This window comes from Vulpes lagopus, chromosome 8 (assembly GCF_018345385.1).
Source record: "Vulpes lagopus strain Blue_001 chromosome 8, ASM1834538v1, whole genome shotgun sequence".
In the NCBI taxonomy this organism is placed as follows: domain Eukaryota; kingdom Metazoa; phylum Chordata; class Mammalia; order Carnivora; family Canidae; genus Vulpes; species Vulpes lagopus.
The window spans coordinates 77,394,651-77,414,600 of NC_054831.1; the positions used below are offsets into that span (position 1 = coordinate 77,394,651).

General features: G+C 40.3%; 1 protein-coding gene across 1 annotated transcript in view; it reads right to left on the reverse strand.

Annotated features, from left to right (window-relative positions):
* Positions 1 to 2,167: 2,167 nt before the first annotated feature.
* Positions 2,168 to 19,950, reverse strand: part of TAF3 (TATA-box binding protein associated factor 3) — a 177,926-nt gene continuing 160,143 nt past the window's right edge. The window contains exons 5-7 of the mRNA XM_041766319.1: positions 7,945 to 8,200; positions 4,350 to 4,456; positions 2,168 to 3,365 (exon numbers count right to left, since the gene is read on the reverse strand). Of these exons, the coding sequence (XP_041622253.1) occupies positions 3,251 to 3,365; positions 4,350 to 4,456; positions 7,945 to 8,200 (478 nt within the window). The 3' untranslated portion in view covers positions 2,168 to 3,250. The remainder of the gene's footprint in view (positions 3,366 to 4,349; positions 4,457 to 7,944; positions 8,201 to 19,950) is intronic.

A 19,950-nucleotide genomic window follows, 5' to 3' on the forward strand; every position in this document is an offset into this window, starting at 1 on the left:
TTCATTAGCATTCTTACTGGCGACGTTTCCATATCTCAGTGTTCAGTTTAGACTTTAATTTGGTTAGTAGGCCTTTGTTTAACCATCCTATTGAAAGGGGAACAAAGCCAGTTTAGGTGACACAGTGGAGAGAGGCACTATATTTTATCTCTGAGAAGGAGCCCGACAAAGCTGGAATGCTCTGATACCCTCTGATTTTCTTCGGGACGTTTGGAACCATAAACCAGCTGGAGGATAAAGATCCTCACTGTACTTTGCTGCAGACATGCTCAGAAGAGACCCGGGTTGGCCATGCACAGAAAGCCTGCTTTGCCGGCCTCGTAGGGCTGTGCATGCAGATGATCCCATCAGAAGTTTGTTTTCCGGGCATGAGAGTGTTGCTCTCCTTTTAAAACACTGCCTCCTCCGATGAAATCACCAGCCAGGGTGCTGTGTGTGCGTGTGTCCTCCTGCTGCCCCCTTCATAGAGTGTGGTCTGCCCAGAGCAGGTGGCAGTGGTGATTCAGATGGGGACAGGCAGGCCGGTGGACACCGCTGCCAAGGCCAGGTCCTGTCTGTCTGTCTCTTGGTGTCCAGGGCTGGGCCTGGGCCCCCCTCACGTTGCTGCTGCTCGCTCTGATGTTTCCTCTGTCAAAAGTCAAAACCCACTTTCTTCTTACGGGTTCTTGAGTCCCCTAAAGCCTTGCTCTGGATTACATCATCTTTCCCCTCCCGTCCAGGACGGGCCTCCCCTTGGCCGACTTTGTTCGACTGCATGAAGCAAAGCGAATCGTGTCCACTCTCTCTACACTCTTTTTCTAAGTTATAGACCTGTTGTTCTCCACACCACTTTATGGAGAACAGCTCTGGCCAACTTGCTCACTTTGCTCTGTGACACAGGTGTTGTATCTTCCAGTCCACGTTTCTTTGTGCAGTTTCTTGAGCTTCCTTTGGCTGGTGCAAGGACAGCCGTTGGGCAGAGAGGCTGACACCACCAGGCCGGTGCACGCAGGCCGCTGAGCGGTCGGAAGATGGTAGCCACTTTGGGTCTCCAGTGACCTGGACTGGATTCACCTCACTGACCTAGAGGTGAAAGGCTCTGTATTCCATTACTAATCCCTTGAGCTATCCAGCCCCCTGAAAATGATTCTTTGGTTTTATTATTGCAAAGGCCATTTATAAAATCATGAACTGGATTTAGGAAAGCAACCATGAAATAGCAAGGGACAACAACTGATTGAAATTCCTTCAATGTATTATGGGCTGAAGTCTCTCGACAGTAGGACTGGGGGGAAAGTCATATAGAGGCACCTCCATTCTTATTTCAGAAGTGTGACCGGCTCACTTAAACGTGGCAACTTTAGATCCACTGACCATGCCTCAAGGAACTAAATCCTGAATAAAGAAAATGGAAAAGCAAACTATGAAATAGCCAATAATCTTTATTTTGTACTTCCCCACCCCCATCCCTCTCCAAAAAGCACTAATGGGTATATCTGTGCATGTGAAAATACTGTATAAAGTATTTAGGATGATCTCAAATTAATAAAACAAACAAAAAAAACCCCACACATAGCTCGACATAGATGTTTTGTTTCTTTGTAGGGATAGAAACATTTTGGCTTCTAGAACAAGGAGGGCAGTGAAATACTGCACCCTTAAAAGGTCGGCTCCATTTCCACTGATTTGCAATTTAACATTCATGGCAGAAAACCTCATTTCTCTGACCACATAATAAGTCTTAAAATATGACTAATTCACACACTAATATCAATTTACTTGGCGTTAAAAAAATTCACAATTTCTATTAATATATTTGTTTTAGGTTCAAAGCCCATATTGTAGCATTCAAGATATCCATTACACTGGCCCAAATTGGGATTATTTCAAAATCAAGTAAAAGTCCATATTTATTCCAAAGTTGCTAAAATATGCTAATAAAGTTAAATTTGATGTTTTACATTAAAAATAAAATATTTGGTTTATCTCTCAGACATCTATAACATATAATAAATAGTGGGCAGTATAGTAATATAATAAAGTTTTGTGATACCCTGAAATTTGATGAGTTTTCTTTAAAAAAAAATCATAATATACTTCATTTCAGCCTTTTAAACCACAATCTCAATGAACAGATTTGCAGAAATAAAACAATATAAACACAAAATGCTACAGTCTATGTTTTTTCGTTTCCTGTTTTTTTGTAGGTTTTTTTTTTTTTTTAAACTTTCGGGGAATCTACATGTCCGTTCATAAAAGTCAAAGAAACTTAGAGATAACAAAACAATTTCAAATCATAAAGAATGGATTTAAATTGCCTTGTTTTCCTTCCAACTGCTAGGGCCCTCCTCCCCACAGCGACCGGGGCACCGGGCGGGTTCAGCTCAAGGTAGATTACTTGGAACTATGGCTCTGTTTCTAGCCTTCTTCGCTTATGTACAGCAGTAATTACAGACATGGCTGAAATCACCGTGGATTTCAGAGAAAGCCAGAATTAAACACGATAAAAATTTAAAAAATAACTACTTCATAAATATTTATTATTTACATTAGGGGGGAGATCTGCTAGTCGGGGGAGTTTTTGTACAAGTCGATGAAATGTAGAAGCAAGTGAGAACGCCAGCAGTTTAGAGAAGGGCATGGGGACGATGGCCACGAACGTAGAAAACACGTGCGAGTCAACAAAAATAATCTGCGCAAAAAGCAAACAGGACATGATAGAAACCTTTTTCTTAAAAAATAGAAGGTATTTCACAAAGGCCTGAACATTTTACATGTTAGTACTAAAAATGGGGGGCAGGGGCGGGGAAGCTTCATATATTTTCATCACAAAAATATTTACCGGCACTCCAAGTGGAGTGTTCTCTTCTGTCGTTATGATTATCTTACTAGAGAGGGGAAGAGGTGGCAAACTGTACAGACTATTGACGTCCAGGAGTTACAGTCGAGGCAGCTGACACATATCTTCTCATCTAATACCTTAACGAAAAGGCCCTGGAGAGAATAAAGAAAATCAGAAGGGAAGATTACGGTCTTTTTATTAATAATACTTGTCACTGGTAATAGAAAAGTGGGGCGTGGTGGTCCTGGGCCACGCCTCGACTCGAGTCTCTCTGCAGTCACACTGCCGGGTGGTCCCGGGGTACAATCCAGGGTGGCCGCTGCGTTCTTGTCCCCGGTCACCCGAGGTTCGCTCTCCGCAGGGATCTGGGTGGTGGACGGGCAGCCAGACCTGCACCAACTCCCCTCTGAGGCCACACCGCGGGACGTGTCAGTGGGCCCGGTGCTTTCGCTTTTTGTGCTTTTTGTCCTTCTTCTTGTTGGCACACTTGGGGCAGAACCACTGCATCTCTTCTGGTGGTGCAGCCATTATTCCAACACACGGCCTACACGGGTAGGGAACAAACAAGATTTTGGATGAAGAAGCTTTATTTATGGACATATTCCTTCCCTGTGTGTATAATTTTAAATAATTAGATCATCTTTAGGTCTGGAGCATGTCTAGCAGGGTCCAGGCTGAACAGCTCCGACTTGGGAGGTGTGGTGGCTGGGCAGGGGGGTGACTGTGCCGGGTGGCCCTTCCTGCCACCATGCTGCAGGAATTAGCTATCATTCCCCTTTTTAGAAAAAAGCAGGCTGGTTCTTCTTTTATCTTATAGGTACATCCTATATCATGTGGCCGAGTGGATTTCTATCTTTTTATATTATTTTTAAACTGTAAAATGAGGAGATTATTCACATACATTCTGGCAGTGTTTCCTTAGTTTGGGGGCGCTGTTGGAGAGGTCGGACAGGCAGACAAGCCATGTCTTCCTGCACCTTGTGACTTGCTTACCAAGGGCATCCCTCAAGGCTACTGTCAAACGCTGAGGCTTATAGAATATTACTGGAAAAAAAGGAAAGGGAAACCCCTTATCTCCTTTTTTTTCTCCTTTAAAGATTTTATTCATTTGAGAGAGAATGAGAGAGAGCACAAATGGAGATAAGGCAGAGGGAAAAGCAGATTCCCCACTGAGCAGGGAGCTAGATGAGACTCAACCCCAGGACCCAGAGATTGTGACCTGAGCCCAAGGCAGATGCTCAACTGACTGAGCCACCCAGGTGCCCTTCCATTTTTTTTTTTTTTTTTTAAATAAGAAGGACATATAGGCTAGGCAAAATATTTGGAATTTAGGTTGAAGAACACCACTTCAAAGATTGTCGATTTTCACAATTAATAGTAATTACATGTTATTCTTACTGTGATTTTGCTCCCTGCACTGCCCTAGGATGGTAGTGGAACGGAGAGAGTGTCCAGGATGGATCGTGGTCACTGCTGTGCCCTGAGGAGCCCCCCTTGCAGCCAGCTTGGCCCGGCCCACAGTGCTCACCAGTGATACCAGTCGTCACAGTCGTCACAGCCGATCATGGGACTCCCGTCGTCGGGCTTGTTGCATCCAGGACAGATCCAGATCTGATTCCCCCATTCATCTCGGATCTGAGGATTTTTAAATGGGAGGATGGGAAAAGGGGGACAAAGACAGACGGAATGTGAAAAAAGAACCAAAAAGAGGGCAGGGTAAGAATGATTAGCGCTTTATCCTGTGAGCCTCATAAACAAGCAAGCGGTTTAACAATTCACTGAAGCCATGATCGCGATCATCCCTACCCCGGGATCACATGAAGAAGAGAGAGCTACTACGTACTCAGTGAGAAGACACTTCTAATGAGTATTTTATACTCTCTTTTGTAAGTCATAAAAACAAAGCATTTTATCACCAGTTCTATGCACTGTATGACCTGTAGCCACTTTGATCTAAAAGCTACCACAGACACGTAAGTCGGTGCTAATCATGGTCATCGTGGCAGTGACGGTGTATATTTCTGAAAGCTACAAACCTCGATCGTATGCAGCTTTCTCAGTCACATTCACGGGCATGGAATTAATACATGCAGCCCAATGTGCGTGTATCACCTTATTACTTATTAGCTAAGCCCTTCTCCTGAACTAGCTGATAAGATCAAGGATATAAAAGAGCTGTTACTAAGTAACTTTCCATTCCCTTTATGACATTTTCAGTAAAGCACAATCAAGTAAAGGGCAAATAGAATAAGGGGCGCAGGAGGCCAACGAGGTACACATTTTAACATCATTTTGCTATGAATGTGGTGAGCTCTGGCGTTTGCTTTCCCTAACCTCGCAGTTCCAAATAAGAAGCATCCATAAGTCGCTTCCTCAAATTCCACATTAACAAAACCAATCTGGAAGAAGCAAATCTAGGACGGGCCTCCTGAACACAGTAATGACTACAAGCTGATTTTCAAAAGTTTTTACAGTCACACGGCAAATGGTCTCATTCAGTTTGTTTTGCAAAGTATAGTTGGTTCCTAGCCTTTCGGATACAACACTGATTAGATATTCAGAAAAGAAGGGCTCTCTTTGAGTGTGGTGGGTATACTGGGGACACAGATGCTTCATTCCACTGATGTGCTATTTTAAGGCTGACCATTTTTGGAAGGGTCTCTACCAAAGGCAAGCTACACTGATCTGAAAGCTTCCTGAAGAAGCCTGTGGCAGCTATGTGTCTGGTTTCACCCTCTGCTTCTCAGGGCAGAGAACCACCAGTTCTCTGGTGCCAGCTGTCTAGGGTTAAGACTGGTCCAGCGTCCTATGCCCTGCAGCGGCCACGCATGGCCAGCCCTGCTGCTGGTTGACCTCTCTTGAAATGAGAAGGCCATAACTCTGTTGCTACAAGAGAAATTGGCCATAGCATCCTTAATAACTAACATCTAACCAGTGTACTGAGCTCTTCAAACATCTGACTTTGTTTACTCATCCTGAAACAACCCTTGGACACGTGAAGAATGGGGAAGCTGGAGCTGGGGGAACGTGAGCGACACTACAGTGGTCACTATAAAGTCCCACTATCAGGCAGTGACAAAATCAGCCTTTTTGCTCAATAGCCTATGTTGCTCAATAGCCCAAAACACACATTTTGTTCTCTGTCTACAAAGTGTCTCTGAGGAGATACAAGGCATTCCATCCATGTTGCCTATGCCAATTAGATCTATCACCAGGGAGTTAGCCCTAAAGTCCTCTGGAGAATCGGAAGGATAGAACACATTGTATCGATCATCTAGTCTAATTACAGATGAAGCAACGGAGGTAGAAGAAGTTATATATGAAATCAAGGGGTGATGTGACCTCAATTTAAACACCCAGGACAGGGATCCCTGGGTGGCGTAGCGGTTTAGTGCCTGCCTTTGGCCCAGGGCATGATCCTGGAGACCCGGGATCGAATCCCACGTCGGGCTCCCGGTGCATGGAGCCTACTTCTTCCTCTGCCTATGTCTCTGCCTCTCTCTCTCTCTCTCTGTGTGACTATCATAAATAAATAAAAATTAAAAAAAATAAAAAAAAAAAACCACCCAGGACAACTGGTCCTTGAATGGGCTAGTTCGATGATCATAGATTTTTTTTTTTTAAAAGACAGAGCGAGCGAGCGAGTATGCGTATGAGCGGGGTGGGGCAGAGGGAGATGAAGAATCTCAAGCAGGTTCTATACTTGGCACACAGCCTAAAAAGCTGGGCTTGATCTCATGACCCTGAGATCACGACCTGAGCAGAAACCAAGGAGGATCCTTAACTGACTGAGCTACCCAGGTGCCTTGATGATCACAAATTTTATCGCATCTTCTATTTTTGCCTTGAATTGCCAATTTAATATTTTTCTGTTAATTTTTCATGTCTTTATATCTTCTCTCAGTACTCTTGAGATTTTCTTTTTATCCTTTATATCATTAGAATTCCTCAAAAGTGTAATGATTTATTGAAATTTCTATTGAAATTGCCTAAAAGAGAAAATATTTATCTGATTTATAATAACTGTCAGAGTCCTACTTCCCAATCCTATCTAGTCAGACAGATCTGTACATCAGGAGGCTGACAGGTCACAGTCTACATATTTGGTGGCACAGCAGTATCAGTACATGGAGTGCCTCTGTGCGCCTAAAATCTTTGTGTTGTATATACGTATGTCATTCCACACTCGTCCAAAGGATGCATTTATAAACACACTTCATTACTAGCCTGACTTTAGGGCTTGAGTAAGACCTTTATATACTAAGTATGGGGAAAATACCTGAAAACAGTCCCATGACAACAATGTGAACTCATTAATAAGCTGAGTTTTACCATCTGAAGACATGCTTAGATACTTAAGAAGCCCTGTGGTTTGAAAGTTCATTTCCTTAACATGAAGGCCCTGAAGGTCTAGAGTATCCTAGACCTTCACCAGTGAAATACTGTAAATTAGCACCGTTACCTAGAAACAGCATCTGGCCCATATGATCTGTGTACATTATGTAACTTATACTCTTTTTTTAAAATTTTTTATTTATTTATGATAGTCACACACACACACACACACACACACACACACACACACACACAGAGGCAGAGACACAGGCAGAGGGAGAAGCAGGCTCCATGCACCGGGAGCCCGATGTGGGACTCGATCCCAGGTCTCCAGGATTGCGCCCTGGGCCAAACGCAGGCGCCAAACTGCTGCGCCACCCAGGGATCCCCGTAACTTATACTCTTAAGTGAATAATTGGTTGAACGAGAAAGTCAATGTGGGATTTGAATATCACTATTCATCCCTATATTTATACGTTGTCATTGTTGCATATACATATAAAACAATACAAATTAAAGAAAAACAATGCTGTGACACTGATTTGACATTTGATTGACAATGATTTGATTATTTATGGAGACTAAATATGCAAATATCTTAATACAATACTTTATAGCCCAAAGCTTGAAAATGCAGTGGAAATACCTTTCTGGTCATAAAGAATTGCCTCTGAAATTCGGTAGTGACACATAAGACACTGCTTTGTAACTGAAAACATTTTCACAGTGGAAGAGCAAGCTCGGAGGTGCCTCCTCCTTAGCTACGACAGAAATAAAAGGCAGCGTACCACGTAAGTGCTGACGGTCTCCGTGACCACACTTCGGACCGGGGCTTTGGAGGTTCCGGCTCCAGAGATGGCTGGGGATGGGGCTGGCATCAAAGCTGGGGCCGCGGCGGACTGCGTGAGGAGTGGCGAAGGCACCGGGGCAGGGGCGACGTGCATAGGGACAGGGGCAGGGGCTGCTGCAGGCGGCGGGGTCTTGGGTCTACTCAGAGAAGGGGCTGGTTTAGCTTCAGGGGCTGGGACCACTTTGCTGATGACACTGTCAACAAGAGAGAAAGAGAGAAGTCACAACAGATGGTACAGTCAAATCAGGCATTTCAGACATTATTACAGAAGAACTTTCTTCTTCTAAGAGCAAAATACTCTTCTAAGCAAGCAGCCGGGGACAGCCACAGAGGCCCCTGTTCCCCTCTTAGCTTGGTCAGAGTCAGTCCTGGGGAGAAGGGTGAGTAGCAGTGGTGAGGGACGCTCCCCTGGGAGGCAAGAGTAGCCACGGCTCCCTTCCTACTGTTTTCAGCTGGCAGGTCTCCGGAGTGTGCATCCTTGGGACTCACACAGGGCAGACCTGAGCTCAAACCCCAGGTCTGCCCCATGTTAGTCCCGTGAGACTGTGGAAACCACTTCGAAATACTGGGCCTGAGCACCAAGGCAGGTATAATCCTGGGCACTTTACACATATCACCTCACCCAGTCTTCACAACAGCTTCAAAGAAGTTACCGTGATCCCATTTCATCGATGAGGAAACAGGATTAGAGAGAGGAATAGGGGTACATGGGTGGTAGATTTTGGACCAAGGTCTATTCGATTCCAAATTCTTTCTTCATGTTTTTAAAAAAAATTCCTTATTTGAAAGAAAAAAGTTATACACAATTTTGAGCAGAAAGAAAACAGTATCACAGATAGTTCAGGAAATGGAGATACACAGACATACGCCCTTTGCCACATTCCCTCCTGATCACCCTTCCTCCTCCCAAAGTAACTACTGTCCTCAAGCTGCCAAGTATGTTCTGTATTTCTGCTGTTTGTAGAGACCCACAAACAATATATACCGTTTTATGTTTTCCAACTATATAAACAATGTTGCACTATATTTATCCTTTGCAATTAGCTTTCCTTTTCTTTTATTGAGATATAGTTGACATATAACCTTGTGTAAGTTTGAGGTGTACAATATGTTCGATTGATACATGGCAATGATTATTATAGTAATAATATGATTATTATAGTAGGGTCAGCGAATACCTTTATCATGTTACACAATTATTTCTTTTTTGTGTTGAGAACATTTAAGGTCTAATCTCTTAGTAACTTAGAAGTTTATAATATAGTAATGTTGACTATAGTCTCCTTGCTCTCTGCATTAGATTTCCAGAACTTACTTGTCTACCGACTGTCTACTTAGTTTTAGGTCTCTTGATTTATCCGTGGTGATATATACATATAGATCTATATAATATATAGATCTATATTATTAATCTTAATTGTTATATAGTATTCTGTGGTATGAGTAAGTCCAAGGGTTTGTGCCCACCGCCCTACTGAAGGTAAAATATGCTACTTTGTAAGTGTTTTATGTTAACTTGGAAACATGGTGAAGAATTTCCCCAGGCTATCTTCCCAGGAATAAAGTTGCTGGGTCACAGGGCATGCACATTCTCATCTCTATCAGGAATCCCAAGCTGTTCCTAAAGTGACTGCACCAACTTATCTCCTCTTTCTACCATCCTGCACTGAACTTTCCAAGTCCTGCTTGCTGATCAACAAAGTGTGAATATAGACAGCAGCCTCTGAGGGTTACAGTGAGTACCTGGATATAGAGAAACATGCCAAACACCATTAAATATGAAGTGTGAACACCAGCATTATATTGATGGCTGCTGCTCATGACAATCCCTGTCATCACCATTATCAGACTGTATCTTTCCACCTTCTTAAAGTCTTAGTTTAGAAAGCACCTCCACTAAAAAGCACTAATTATTTGCTACTCTCATTAGAAGTTTATAAAACATTAAATTACTTTAAAAGGTACGTGATGTAAGCAAGATGGTCCTAACAACTCTAACAACCTCTGGTCCTAACAACTACACCATACCATCTCTCTCACTGCTCACTGAATGCGTTTTGCCTTACTTATAGGGGAAGAGTTCAAAGACTTGACTATGGGCATATTTATATCCATAGTGCAAGCACTCCTTATGTTTATAGTTACACTAAAATGTTACACACTATTTTTGGAGGCAATTTCCCATAATGGTTTGAAATATAGGTGCTGGAACCAAAACTAAAGGAAAAGCAGGAACCCGGAGAAATAAGTAGAACACAGATGTTTTGCCCCGAGGGCGAGTGTGCATACCGCAAATCTGATCTTTGGCTTTGATAAAGAGGACAGGTTTCAAAGCCTAGGCCTGCCAAAGTGGAAAGTCTAATAGAACGCCCATCCCACATTAAAAACCCCCAACCAACTACACTGATTAAGTAAGAATGAGTCAGAGCCTTGTGAATTCTTAGCTCTGCTGGTCTGGGACACTGTATTTAAAGTGCTCTGGTCTTATAATGTGCCTAGGTACCTAGCACTAATCATCTCGAGAGGAAGTAACTTAAAATCTAAGCCTTCTATTATCAATACAGATAATTATTAAGGAAAAAAAAGCAGCACACAATCAAAGAAAACCAAACGTAAGAGAAGGCAAGACAGCATCAGGGAGAACAAGAAGCTAACAGATAGAATAAAGAGACCCTTAAAGACCACACAGTAGAATTATCAGCTACAACAACTCTGCCTACAACATTAAAAATAAATAAAAAGCAAAGTGTGACATTACCTGCAGGTAATATAAAGCTATAAAGATTGATTAGCAGATTTGAAAAGAAACGAACTGACTTAGAAATGAAAAATACAGCGACAAATTTACTCTCAGCAGAATGAGAAAACTATAAACTCAGTAAGAAGATAGAAGAAATCATGTAGAATGTAGCTTGGAGGGGCAAGGAGAGAATATGATAAATTGCTGCATGTTTAATAATTACTATACATTTAATCATAATTCTAGAGAAAGAATGGGGCAGAGACAAAATGTTAATAAGAATATCTGGGGGCTTTTATGGAATGGATGGCAGATACCAATCCATAGACTTGGTGAAGCCCAGAGTCCCAATCAAGATAAGAAAGGAAAATCTTGGGACGCCTGGGTGGCTCAGCAGTTTAGTGCAAGCCTTCAGTCCAGGGTGTGATCCTGGGGTCCCAGGATCTAGTCCCACATCGGGCTCCCTGCATGGAGCCTGCTTCTCCTCCTGCCTATGTCTCTGTCTCTCTCTGTTTCTGTCATGAATAAATAAAATCTTAAAAAAAAAAAAAAAAGAAAGGGAAATCTGCACCTAGACACATCAGAGTGAAACTATAAAATATCATAAAGAGGAAAGTCTGAGGAATGGTCATAGGGGAAGAAGAATACTACTTTCAAAGAAACAGATGACAGCTGACTTCTCCACAGCAACAATGCAACTGGAAGAACAGTGGAATCCCATCTTCCCTGTGCTGACGAAACCTGCATTTTGTCTTTGTAAACTCCCAAAATAAGGATCAAATAAAAGACATCTTCAGGCAAGGAAAATCTAAGGCCTTGCCAACAGTGGATTCTTACTAAAAGAAATTCTAAAGGAGTGATTCTCAAATGTTTTGAAAGTCTTAGCGACCACTTCACATTCTTAAAATGACTGAAAAACTCAAGGAACTATTGCTTACGTGTAGTGCATCTGTCAGTATTTGCCATATTATTATTATTATTATTATTTAAAATTTTATTTATTTGCGTGCGCGCGCACGCGAGAGAGGGGGGGGGCAGAGACACAGGCAGAGGGAGAAGCAGGCTCCATGCAGGGAGCCCACTGTGGGACTCAATCCCAGGACTCCAGGATCATGCCCTGGGCTGAAGGCAGACGCTCAACCGCTGAGCCACCCAGGCATCCCTTATTTGCCATATTAAAAACCAAAACTGAGATTTTTTAAAAATAAGTAGTTACTAAATCATTTAAAAGTAAGAATACGAAACTCATTACATATTAATAGATAGCATTTTTTTAAAAAACAATTTTCGGAGAAGACTAGCACTAGCTTCATAGTTTTGCAAATCTACTTAATGTAATTGGAGAGGGGAGGAGCATGTTAAAGGCCTTTATAGATAATTGTGTAAAATTTTCCATACTGTACCAAAATACAATGAGTGATAGTTTCTTAAGGTAGTTGCTATGTGAAACCTGAAATCATATTGGTAAGCTTTTCATATTGTGTTACATTAAAATTCATTGAACTGCTAAGCACTTTGAAAAGTTATTTTACCCACACATTTCATTATACAATATTAAAATAATCACACTTGTTGGTGTTATCATCATCTCGTCAAAAATGCCTTGGAGCACCAAGTAGCTGTCAAATTTTAATATGTTTTCCAAGACTCTAATTTTTACTTAAAAGCTGCTGTTTTATCATTTATTACACATAATCATAGGTATTTTCCATGAAATAACAGTCTTCCTTTGTTCATTTTTGAGGAAATGTTGGCCAGGTATCCAAGTCTGAATAGCCATTGTCTGTCAGTTGCTCTTTCAAGTAAAAATGGTATCTTGAAAAAAGATGCCAGCTGAGTTTGCAACTTAAATACTCAAGACAACTATCACATTTTAGTATGGAGGGAAAGTGTTTTATGAGCATTTCCTATTTCATCACTGTCCACTTCACCACACAAACCATTCAAAAGCTGTATATTCTGAGGGCCTATGCACCACTCTGAGCACTTCTGCTCTAAAAGAAGTACTTCGGGAAAAGGAAAGTGATCCCATTAGAAGGTCTGAGATGCGAGGAAGAATGATAAACATGTTGGTAAAGTTAAATAGACACTGACTAAAGTAAACAATAATAATATATTATGGCTTATTTTAAAAAGATAAAATACATGGAAATAGTAATACATAAATCAGCAGGGTTGAATACAGCTAAAGCATACTAATGTACTTCTATTATTTGAAAGGAGTTATAAAGGTATTCAATTTAAAATTTCTAGGTAACCATGTAAAGATTAGGAATGAAGTATAACTTCTAAACTAGTATGGAGAAAAATGAAATGTTAAAAAAAAATAACCAATATGATAGAAGGAAAGGAGAAACCTAGAACAGGAAGACAAACAGATAACTCCAAGTAAGGTGGACTATAACTCTAAAGATCAGTAATTATATCATGTAAATGGCCTAAACAATTTACTGCTCAGATTGGGTAAAACAGTGAAACCTAACAGTATGCTATTTATAAGAGGCACATCTAACAGTGGAGCAATGGAAAGGCTGAAGGAAATGGCCAGCAAAAGAGGCATGTGGACACAAGGAAATATGACAGTACACAAAATACATTGTAAGGCAACAACTACCGTGGTAAGGAAGGTTTCTTCATAATGGTAAAAGGTTCCAATGTGCCAGGAAAATACAATTTAAAACTTGAATGCACCTAGAAACATTTCCTTAAAACATACAAAGCAGAACCAATAGAACTGTAAGAAACAGACAAATCCACAAGTATAACTGGGGATTTTAGGATATCTATCTGGAACTGACAGAATAAATAGTTCAAAACCAGTAAAGAGGGGCCCCTGGGTGGTCCAGTCGTTGCAGCGTCTGCCTTCAGCTCAGGTAATGATCCTGTGGCCCTGGAATCAAGTCTCACATCAGGCTCCCTGCTCAGTGAAGTCTGTTCCTCCCTCTCCCTTGGCTCCTCCCTCTGCCTCTGCCCCTCCCCTGGCCTGTGTTCTCTTCTCTCTCACTCTCTTTCTCTCTCACAAACAAATAAAATCTTAACAAAACAAAACAAAACAATAAAGGTATATAAAGTTTGAACAAAATAAAAGAAATAATAAAACTGACCCAATGGACATTTAAAAAACTCTGTATTCAAACAAATAGACTATTTATTCTTTTCAAGAACACACTGAAAAAAACTGAGCAAAGAATTCCCATAAGGCTGAAGAATCATTTGAATAGTATGTACACATACCTGTTACCTGGGCTACTATGCTAGTAGATCCTCAAAGGAATGTAAAGCCTTTTTTATTTTTATTTCTGTGTCCTTGGCACCTAACATGGTAACAGGCATTTGTAGGCACCTCATAAACCTGAACATGTTTAATTTTACTAATCAAACAAACAAAAGCTTGTCCTGCAAGTAGAGGTTTCCTGGAAGAAATGATACATTTAGGATATTTTTCTAGTCATCAAAAATCACAGGAAAAAATTGTATAGTCATATGCACTATGATGTGGGAAGAAAGATGGATAAAAGACAGGAGAGGAAAATATGGGTGTCAATAAGGTGAGAAGAGAAGCAAAGAAATACCAGACAAGTTAGGAGAGTGGAGGAGAACCCAGGCACCTGCGGTTGTGGGTTCCGCAGAGTTAATAGGTGGGGGCGGGGGGTGGGGAGGACAGGAAAAAGAAACAGTCTTGTGATCTATGAGGACCAGAGGTGGAAATATGCCCCCAAATCTAAGTTATTGACAAGAGGAGGGTATTGGAGGGAAGGATATTTTCTATCTCCTACCTACTCATAGATGATGGGTGGGGATTTTCAAAAGAACATGTAAAGAATTTGTTCCTCTGATTATCACTCTGTTTCAACTTTACAATTAGCTATTCTAGTGGAAAATGTTTGCTGGAGGTAACAAGCGAACCTGTTATGTAAAATGCTTTTTAGGTAATTCATGTGATCTAATGGACAATGATCATACAAAATTGAGAATTAGCTTTGTTTGAGTTGTAAGATGGTGTAGTTAATTTGGAAAAAAGATGACTCAAATTACAGGGTATATCGCAAACCATAAATTCTAAAGGGATTAAATATTTGGTAAAAGAAAACAGAAAACCATTAAAGTACCCAAACAAATGAGTAAACATATGTTTTTAATCTTGGGGTAGAGGAGGATTTTCTAAGTATCTCCGCAAAAGTAGATACCATAAAAGGAAACCCTGATTTGACTGTGCAAAAACTATAAATATCATAAGCAAAGGCAAAGACAAAATGGAGGAAAATTATTTGCAAAATACATGATAGAGAATTCAGTCCCTATTATAGAAAGAGTTGTTTCAAATTGAAACCAAAGAGACTAACATTCTTAATAAAACAGGAGCAAAGGACACAAACAGGTGATATAGAGTGAAAGAAACAAAAACCACCAACAGGGAAAAAAAAAAGGTTCTATATTCATGATAATCAAAGACATGACCATGAAAACAACAATAAAATACCTTTTTTTTTTTTTGGGTACAGATTAAAAAGATGTCAAGAGTCAAGATGGGGAATGGGAGGAATGGTCGGTTATAGCACTTCTGAATGGTTACCAAAACCTGAAAAAAGTACTAGTCTTGACCAGCAATTCCATGTGTAGAAATTAATCCTAAGGAAATAATTAGACAACTAAGTAAAGATATGGGGAAAAGAATATTATTTATAGCATTGTTTATGATTGCCAAAAACCTGCAAACTACAATGACTGTAATTTAAAATACCCCCAAATAGGGGATTGTTTAATAAATGAAGATAAACAGAAGACTAGTAATCTGAGATCTCTCTCTCTCTCTCTCTCTCTCTCTCTCACACACACACACACACACACACACACACACCATATGTTTACAAAAAAAAAGTTATGGATAGTCTGCATCAGAATCCAATTTTTGTTAGAAAAAAAAAGCAAATAAGAATGTATGAAAGAAGTAAAAAAGAATATAAGGACATTCACACCAAAATTTCCTGAAATTGGCTCTGCATGGTGGGGTTATAGATGGTTCCTTTTTCTTTTTTAAATTTTAAAAATGTTAATTCTAGTATAGTCAATACACATGCTATATTAGTTTCAGGTTATGATACAGTGGTAGGTTTTTTTCTTCCTTCCCGTTTATCTGTAATTATCATATGTATCTTGTGTAATAAAAAATTAAGTTAAAAACACTTGCCACAGTATACACTTCTGAAATGTTGCTGGGAATTGTGAATAATGGTTTGAATTGCACATTTATGACTTATCCACTTTTCTGTATATATGTTACAGTTTATTTAATAAACTACTGGGAAAACACAATGGCTTGGCTAAAGCCTTCCAGCCAACTGCTGACCATGTTCTGGTCGTAGAAGTCCCAAGCTCAATTCAAAAGCTGCTCAATTTAGTGTATTTAAACTGAGTGTATTATCATTAACAGAGATAACAAGAAAAGGGTCAAGGGAGGAGAACCCCATGAAGCTAGGTTATTCTGGTACATAATTAAAATCATACATTTGAACAGCTTTGAGGTATTTAAATTTTTTTTTTTTTTTTTTTTTAAGCTTTGAGGTATTAAGGTGGGTTCACAGTCTTGGGTCTTGTCTTTTCAAAGGAATACAATGTCCGCAGCTGCTCTGTATCCATATTACGTGCATATCTGTCTCCATCGTTCACAGCAGCAGTACATTTCTTAGGAGTAATGTGGGTATCTTGTCTTTGAAATTATTTGCAGTATGAAAGTGTCTTAATACATATTTATCAACTTTATTTTTTTTAATTTTATTTATTTATTCATGAGAGATAAAGGCAGAGACACAGAGGAAGAAGCAGGCCCCATACAGGAAGCCTGATGTGGGACTTGATCCCGGGTCTCCAGGATCACGCGCTGAGCCAAAGGCAGGTGCTTAACCGCTGAGCCACCCAAGCGTCCCTATTTATCCACTTTAATAAGTGTAATGCCTAATGTTGGGCCGAGAACTCTTAAAAATAAGTATCTTATTCTTCAATATTTTTGCCTGTTTCAAATATTTTAGACTGGGCTAATTTCCTCTTTCCCTTCCTTCCTGTGTATCTTCCTACCATAACACACTTAAAGAATTCCAATGCTGAGATTTCTATTTTCCAACATGGATTTGGATTCCTCACCTATGTTCTCACCCTCAGACCAAGAATGATGATGACATCAATGCCAGGACCAAGCACATCTTGAAGGTTTCAATCTATTATCTGGAAATGCTTTTCAATTGCTTTCAGCTCTACCAAACACATAATGAATATTACCTGCTCTGCCTGACTCTTTCCAATCCCCTTTCGTTTTCTTTCATTTCTCTTAGATTTCTCTTACCTAGAAGGATTATAAATGGTGCCCCTGAGAATGGCTTAGTATTAGCCAAAGGGTATAGAGACCGGTGATCATTTCATGGGGCAGTGCCTGAAATCTCACAGATATATTTGCTCCTGTCTTCTTATTTTTCAATTTAGACAGATGGCATTTTGGTTAAAATCACTAATAATAATAATAATCTTTCCAAAATGCCTGATATTCCCTTCCAGTTCAACTGAATTTTCAAATGAATTATTTCTCTTAAAGATATATATGTTCGTGTGTGCGTGTTTCTTATTCAAATTTCCTGAGTGGCAAAAGGAAAAAACGTTAAAGTGGGTACTCAGTGTTGCTGCGACAAGACATGTCCTAATCTGTTTCCAAGAGATTAGACTGGCCACTAAAGTGACTAAAGTGACTTGCTTTTCCTGATTCCTTTGCATCTTATGAGAAAATATATGAGTGTTTGAGAAGTTATTTTTTATTTTAGCTGCTAGGTGACTTTTGCGGTAATCGGATACATAGCTTTAATTATCTCTTTCATTAGCTCTTCAGTTTTGCACATTCCAGAAAAATAAACCGCATAACGTGATATAATTTCTAATCGCTTGTGAGATATTTTATCATCACTTAACTTCATTAGATCACTGTAAAAAGAACTTTGGATTCCTATCGGCCTTCACTGCCAATCTTTATTGTTCCATACTTCTAAACAGTGTTTTTCGCTTCTTTAGATTTTTCTCCCTGAAGTATCACTGTTTCCCCCTGACTTAACTGCACAGCAAGTTCTCCTCCAGCGCTTTCTGTTGAATAAGCAATGGCGCGCAGAGTAACCAACACCGCCCACAGCTGTGTCCCACAATGGCTCCATGCTGCTAACGTTACATCTTTGGAGGATTTGATCAGAGTGCCCTAACTGCTATAAACACTGGAGTTATTCATAAAAACGTGTAGAAGGAGGGATTTTCAGTGGGATTTCTTTACCTGTTTCCCCACCACAAAACAGTGAAATAAATAGAATGGGTCATGGGCTGCTTGGCCTGTAATGCAAACTCACAGCTTGACAAGTCAATAAAGAACCAATCCTCACCTCTCCAGCCACACAGAGCCTCCAAAGTGAGAGGCAAACACAATTTGGATATGTCTGCCCAGGGCGTTTAATGATCCTTATTATTCAACTATTGTGTGCAAACACTATGAAGCCAGTAGTCTGAATTATCTAAGTCTGAATAACTGGCTACTAACCTGCATACAAAGTTCAAAAGTTCCCTCACAATGGCTCACTTATTCACCCTTAAAAGTGAACAGCCATTTTTAAGTGTAACAAAATGAAGCCATAGGTAAAAACTCTTGTAATCACCTCTAGGAATTTAATGTAAACTCTGGAACAGGAAATTTTTCATTGTTTGGAAGAAAAACCACTTTGATAAAAAAAATATGTTCCTTAAGCCACGACTCTCTTCTCAGATTTAATATTTTAGTCAATCTCAGAAATACCATGTACCTTTTGAAATAACATATAAAACAAATTCCCACATTGCATTTTAAACTAACTCCATACAACACATACCAAAGGACCACTGAGGGGCACCTGAGTGGCTCAGTTGGTAAAGCATCTGCCTTTTAGCTCAGGTCATGATCTCAGGGCCTGGGATGGAGCCCCGCCCAAGTTGGGCTCCCTGCTAAGCAGGGAGTCTGCTTCTCCCTCTGTCCCTCCCCCTGCTTGTGCTGTCTCTCTCTCTCACACACAAATAAATAAAATCTTTAAAAAAAGATCCCTGAGATTTCACTATAATATTACTATATAAATGCATAGTTGGGTCACAGTGGTTTTTATTTTTTAAAAAATATTTTATTATTTGAGAGAGAGACAGAGATAGCCACAGAGATAGCAAGAGAGAGCATGAACTAGGGAAAAGAGGGAGAGGCAGACTTCCTGCTGAGCAGGGAGCCAGACATGGGGCTTGATCCCAGGATCCTGGGATCATGACTCGAGCTGAAGGCAGACACTTAACTGACTGAGCGACCCAGGTGCCCCATCACAGTGGTTTTATAAAACATCACGGTTTTGTTTTCTTTTTTTTCATTCTTAAAGTCCTAGAAATGCTACACTGAAGTGTGGCAGTCAGCCACCCAGGCCCTTCTCGTTGCCTCCGTCTCCCTACACTGTGTTGCCTTCACAGGACAGCTGGCTAACTTGTAGGACTAACATGCTCTGTGAAAACAATGCTGGGCAGTATCCATGCTATGTCATAAGAGATACTGAAGCTTCTGATTTGCTGTTTCCTGGATCACATGCTCTGGGGAAGTCAGCTGCTACATTACAAGGATGCTGAAGCTGCCTTTGGACCCAGCCCATGTGACTGGCAATGGAAGCCTCCTGCCAACAGCCATGCATGTGAGCTCCCAGCACATGCTCCAGCCGAGGCTTTCCTATGACTGCTGCCCTGGGCAGCAGCTAGGAGAGAGATGTGAGTCAGAACCCCCCAGATTCCTGACCCACAGGAAACCAGGAAGTAACAAGTGTCTATTGCTTTAAGTTGCTAAATTTTAAGGTCATTGGTTATATGGAAATAAGAAATATACCAAGTATCCATCTCATTTAGATATATAAGTAGATATTCAGAATTTAGGAGAAATTATATTTCAGATTATCAGTGCTTAAAATGCCAAATTGTAACAGTGTCATTTCCATATTTCACATTTGATCAAAAGTAACAAATACCCAAAGACAATTATGAGGATCAGTTTTATGTTGATTCTTCAAATCAATCATCACTCCTTATTCTTCTTGATCCTCACAGCTCAACTTTAGTATTCATATAATTAACACAAATGTAAATGGATTTAATTCCCCAAGCTCATGGCTCGCCTCCTGAATATTTACA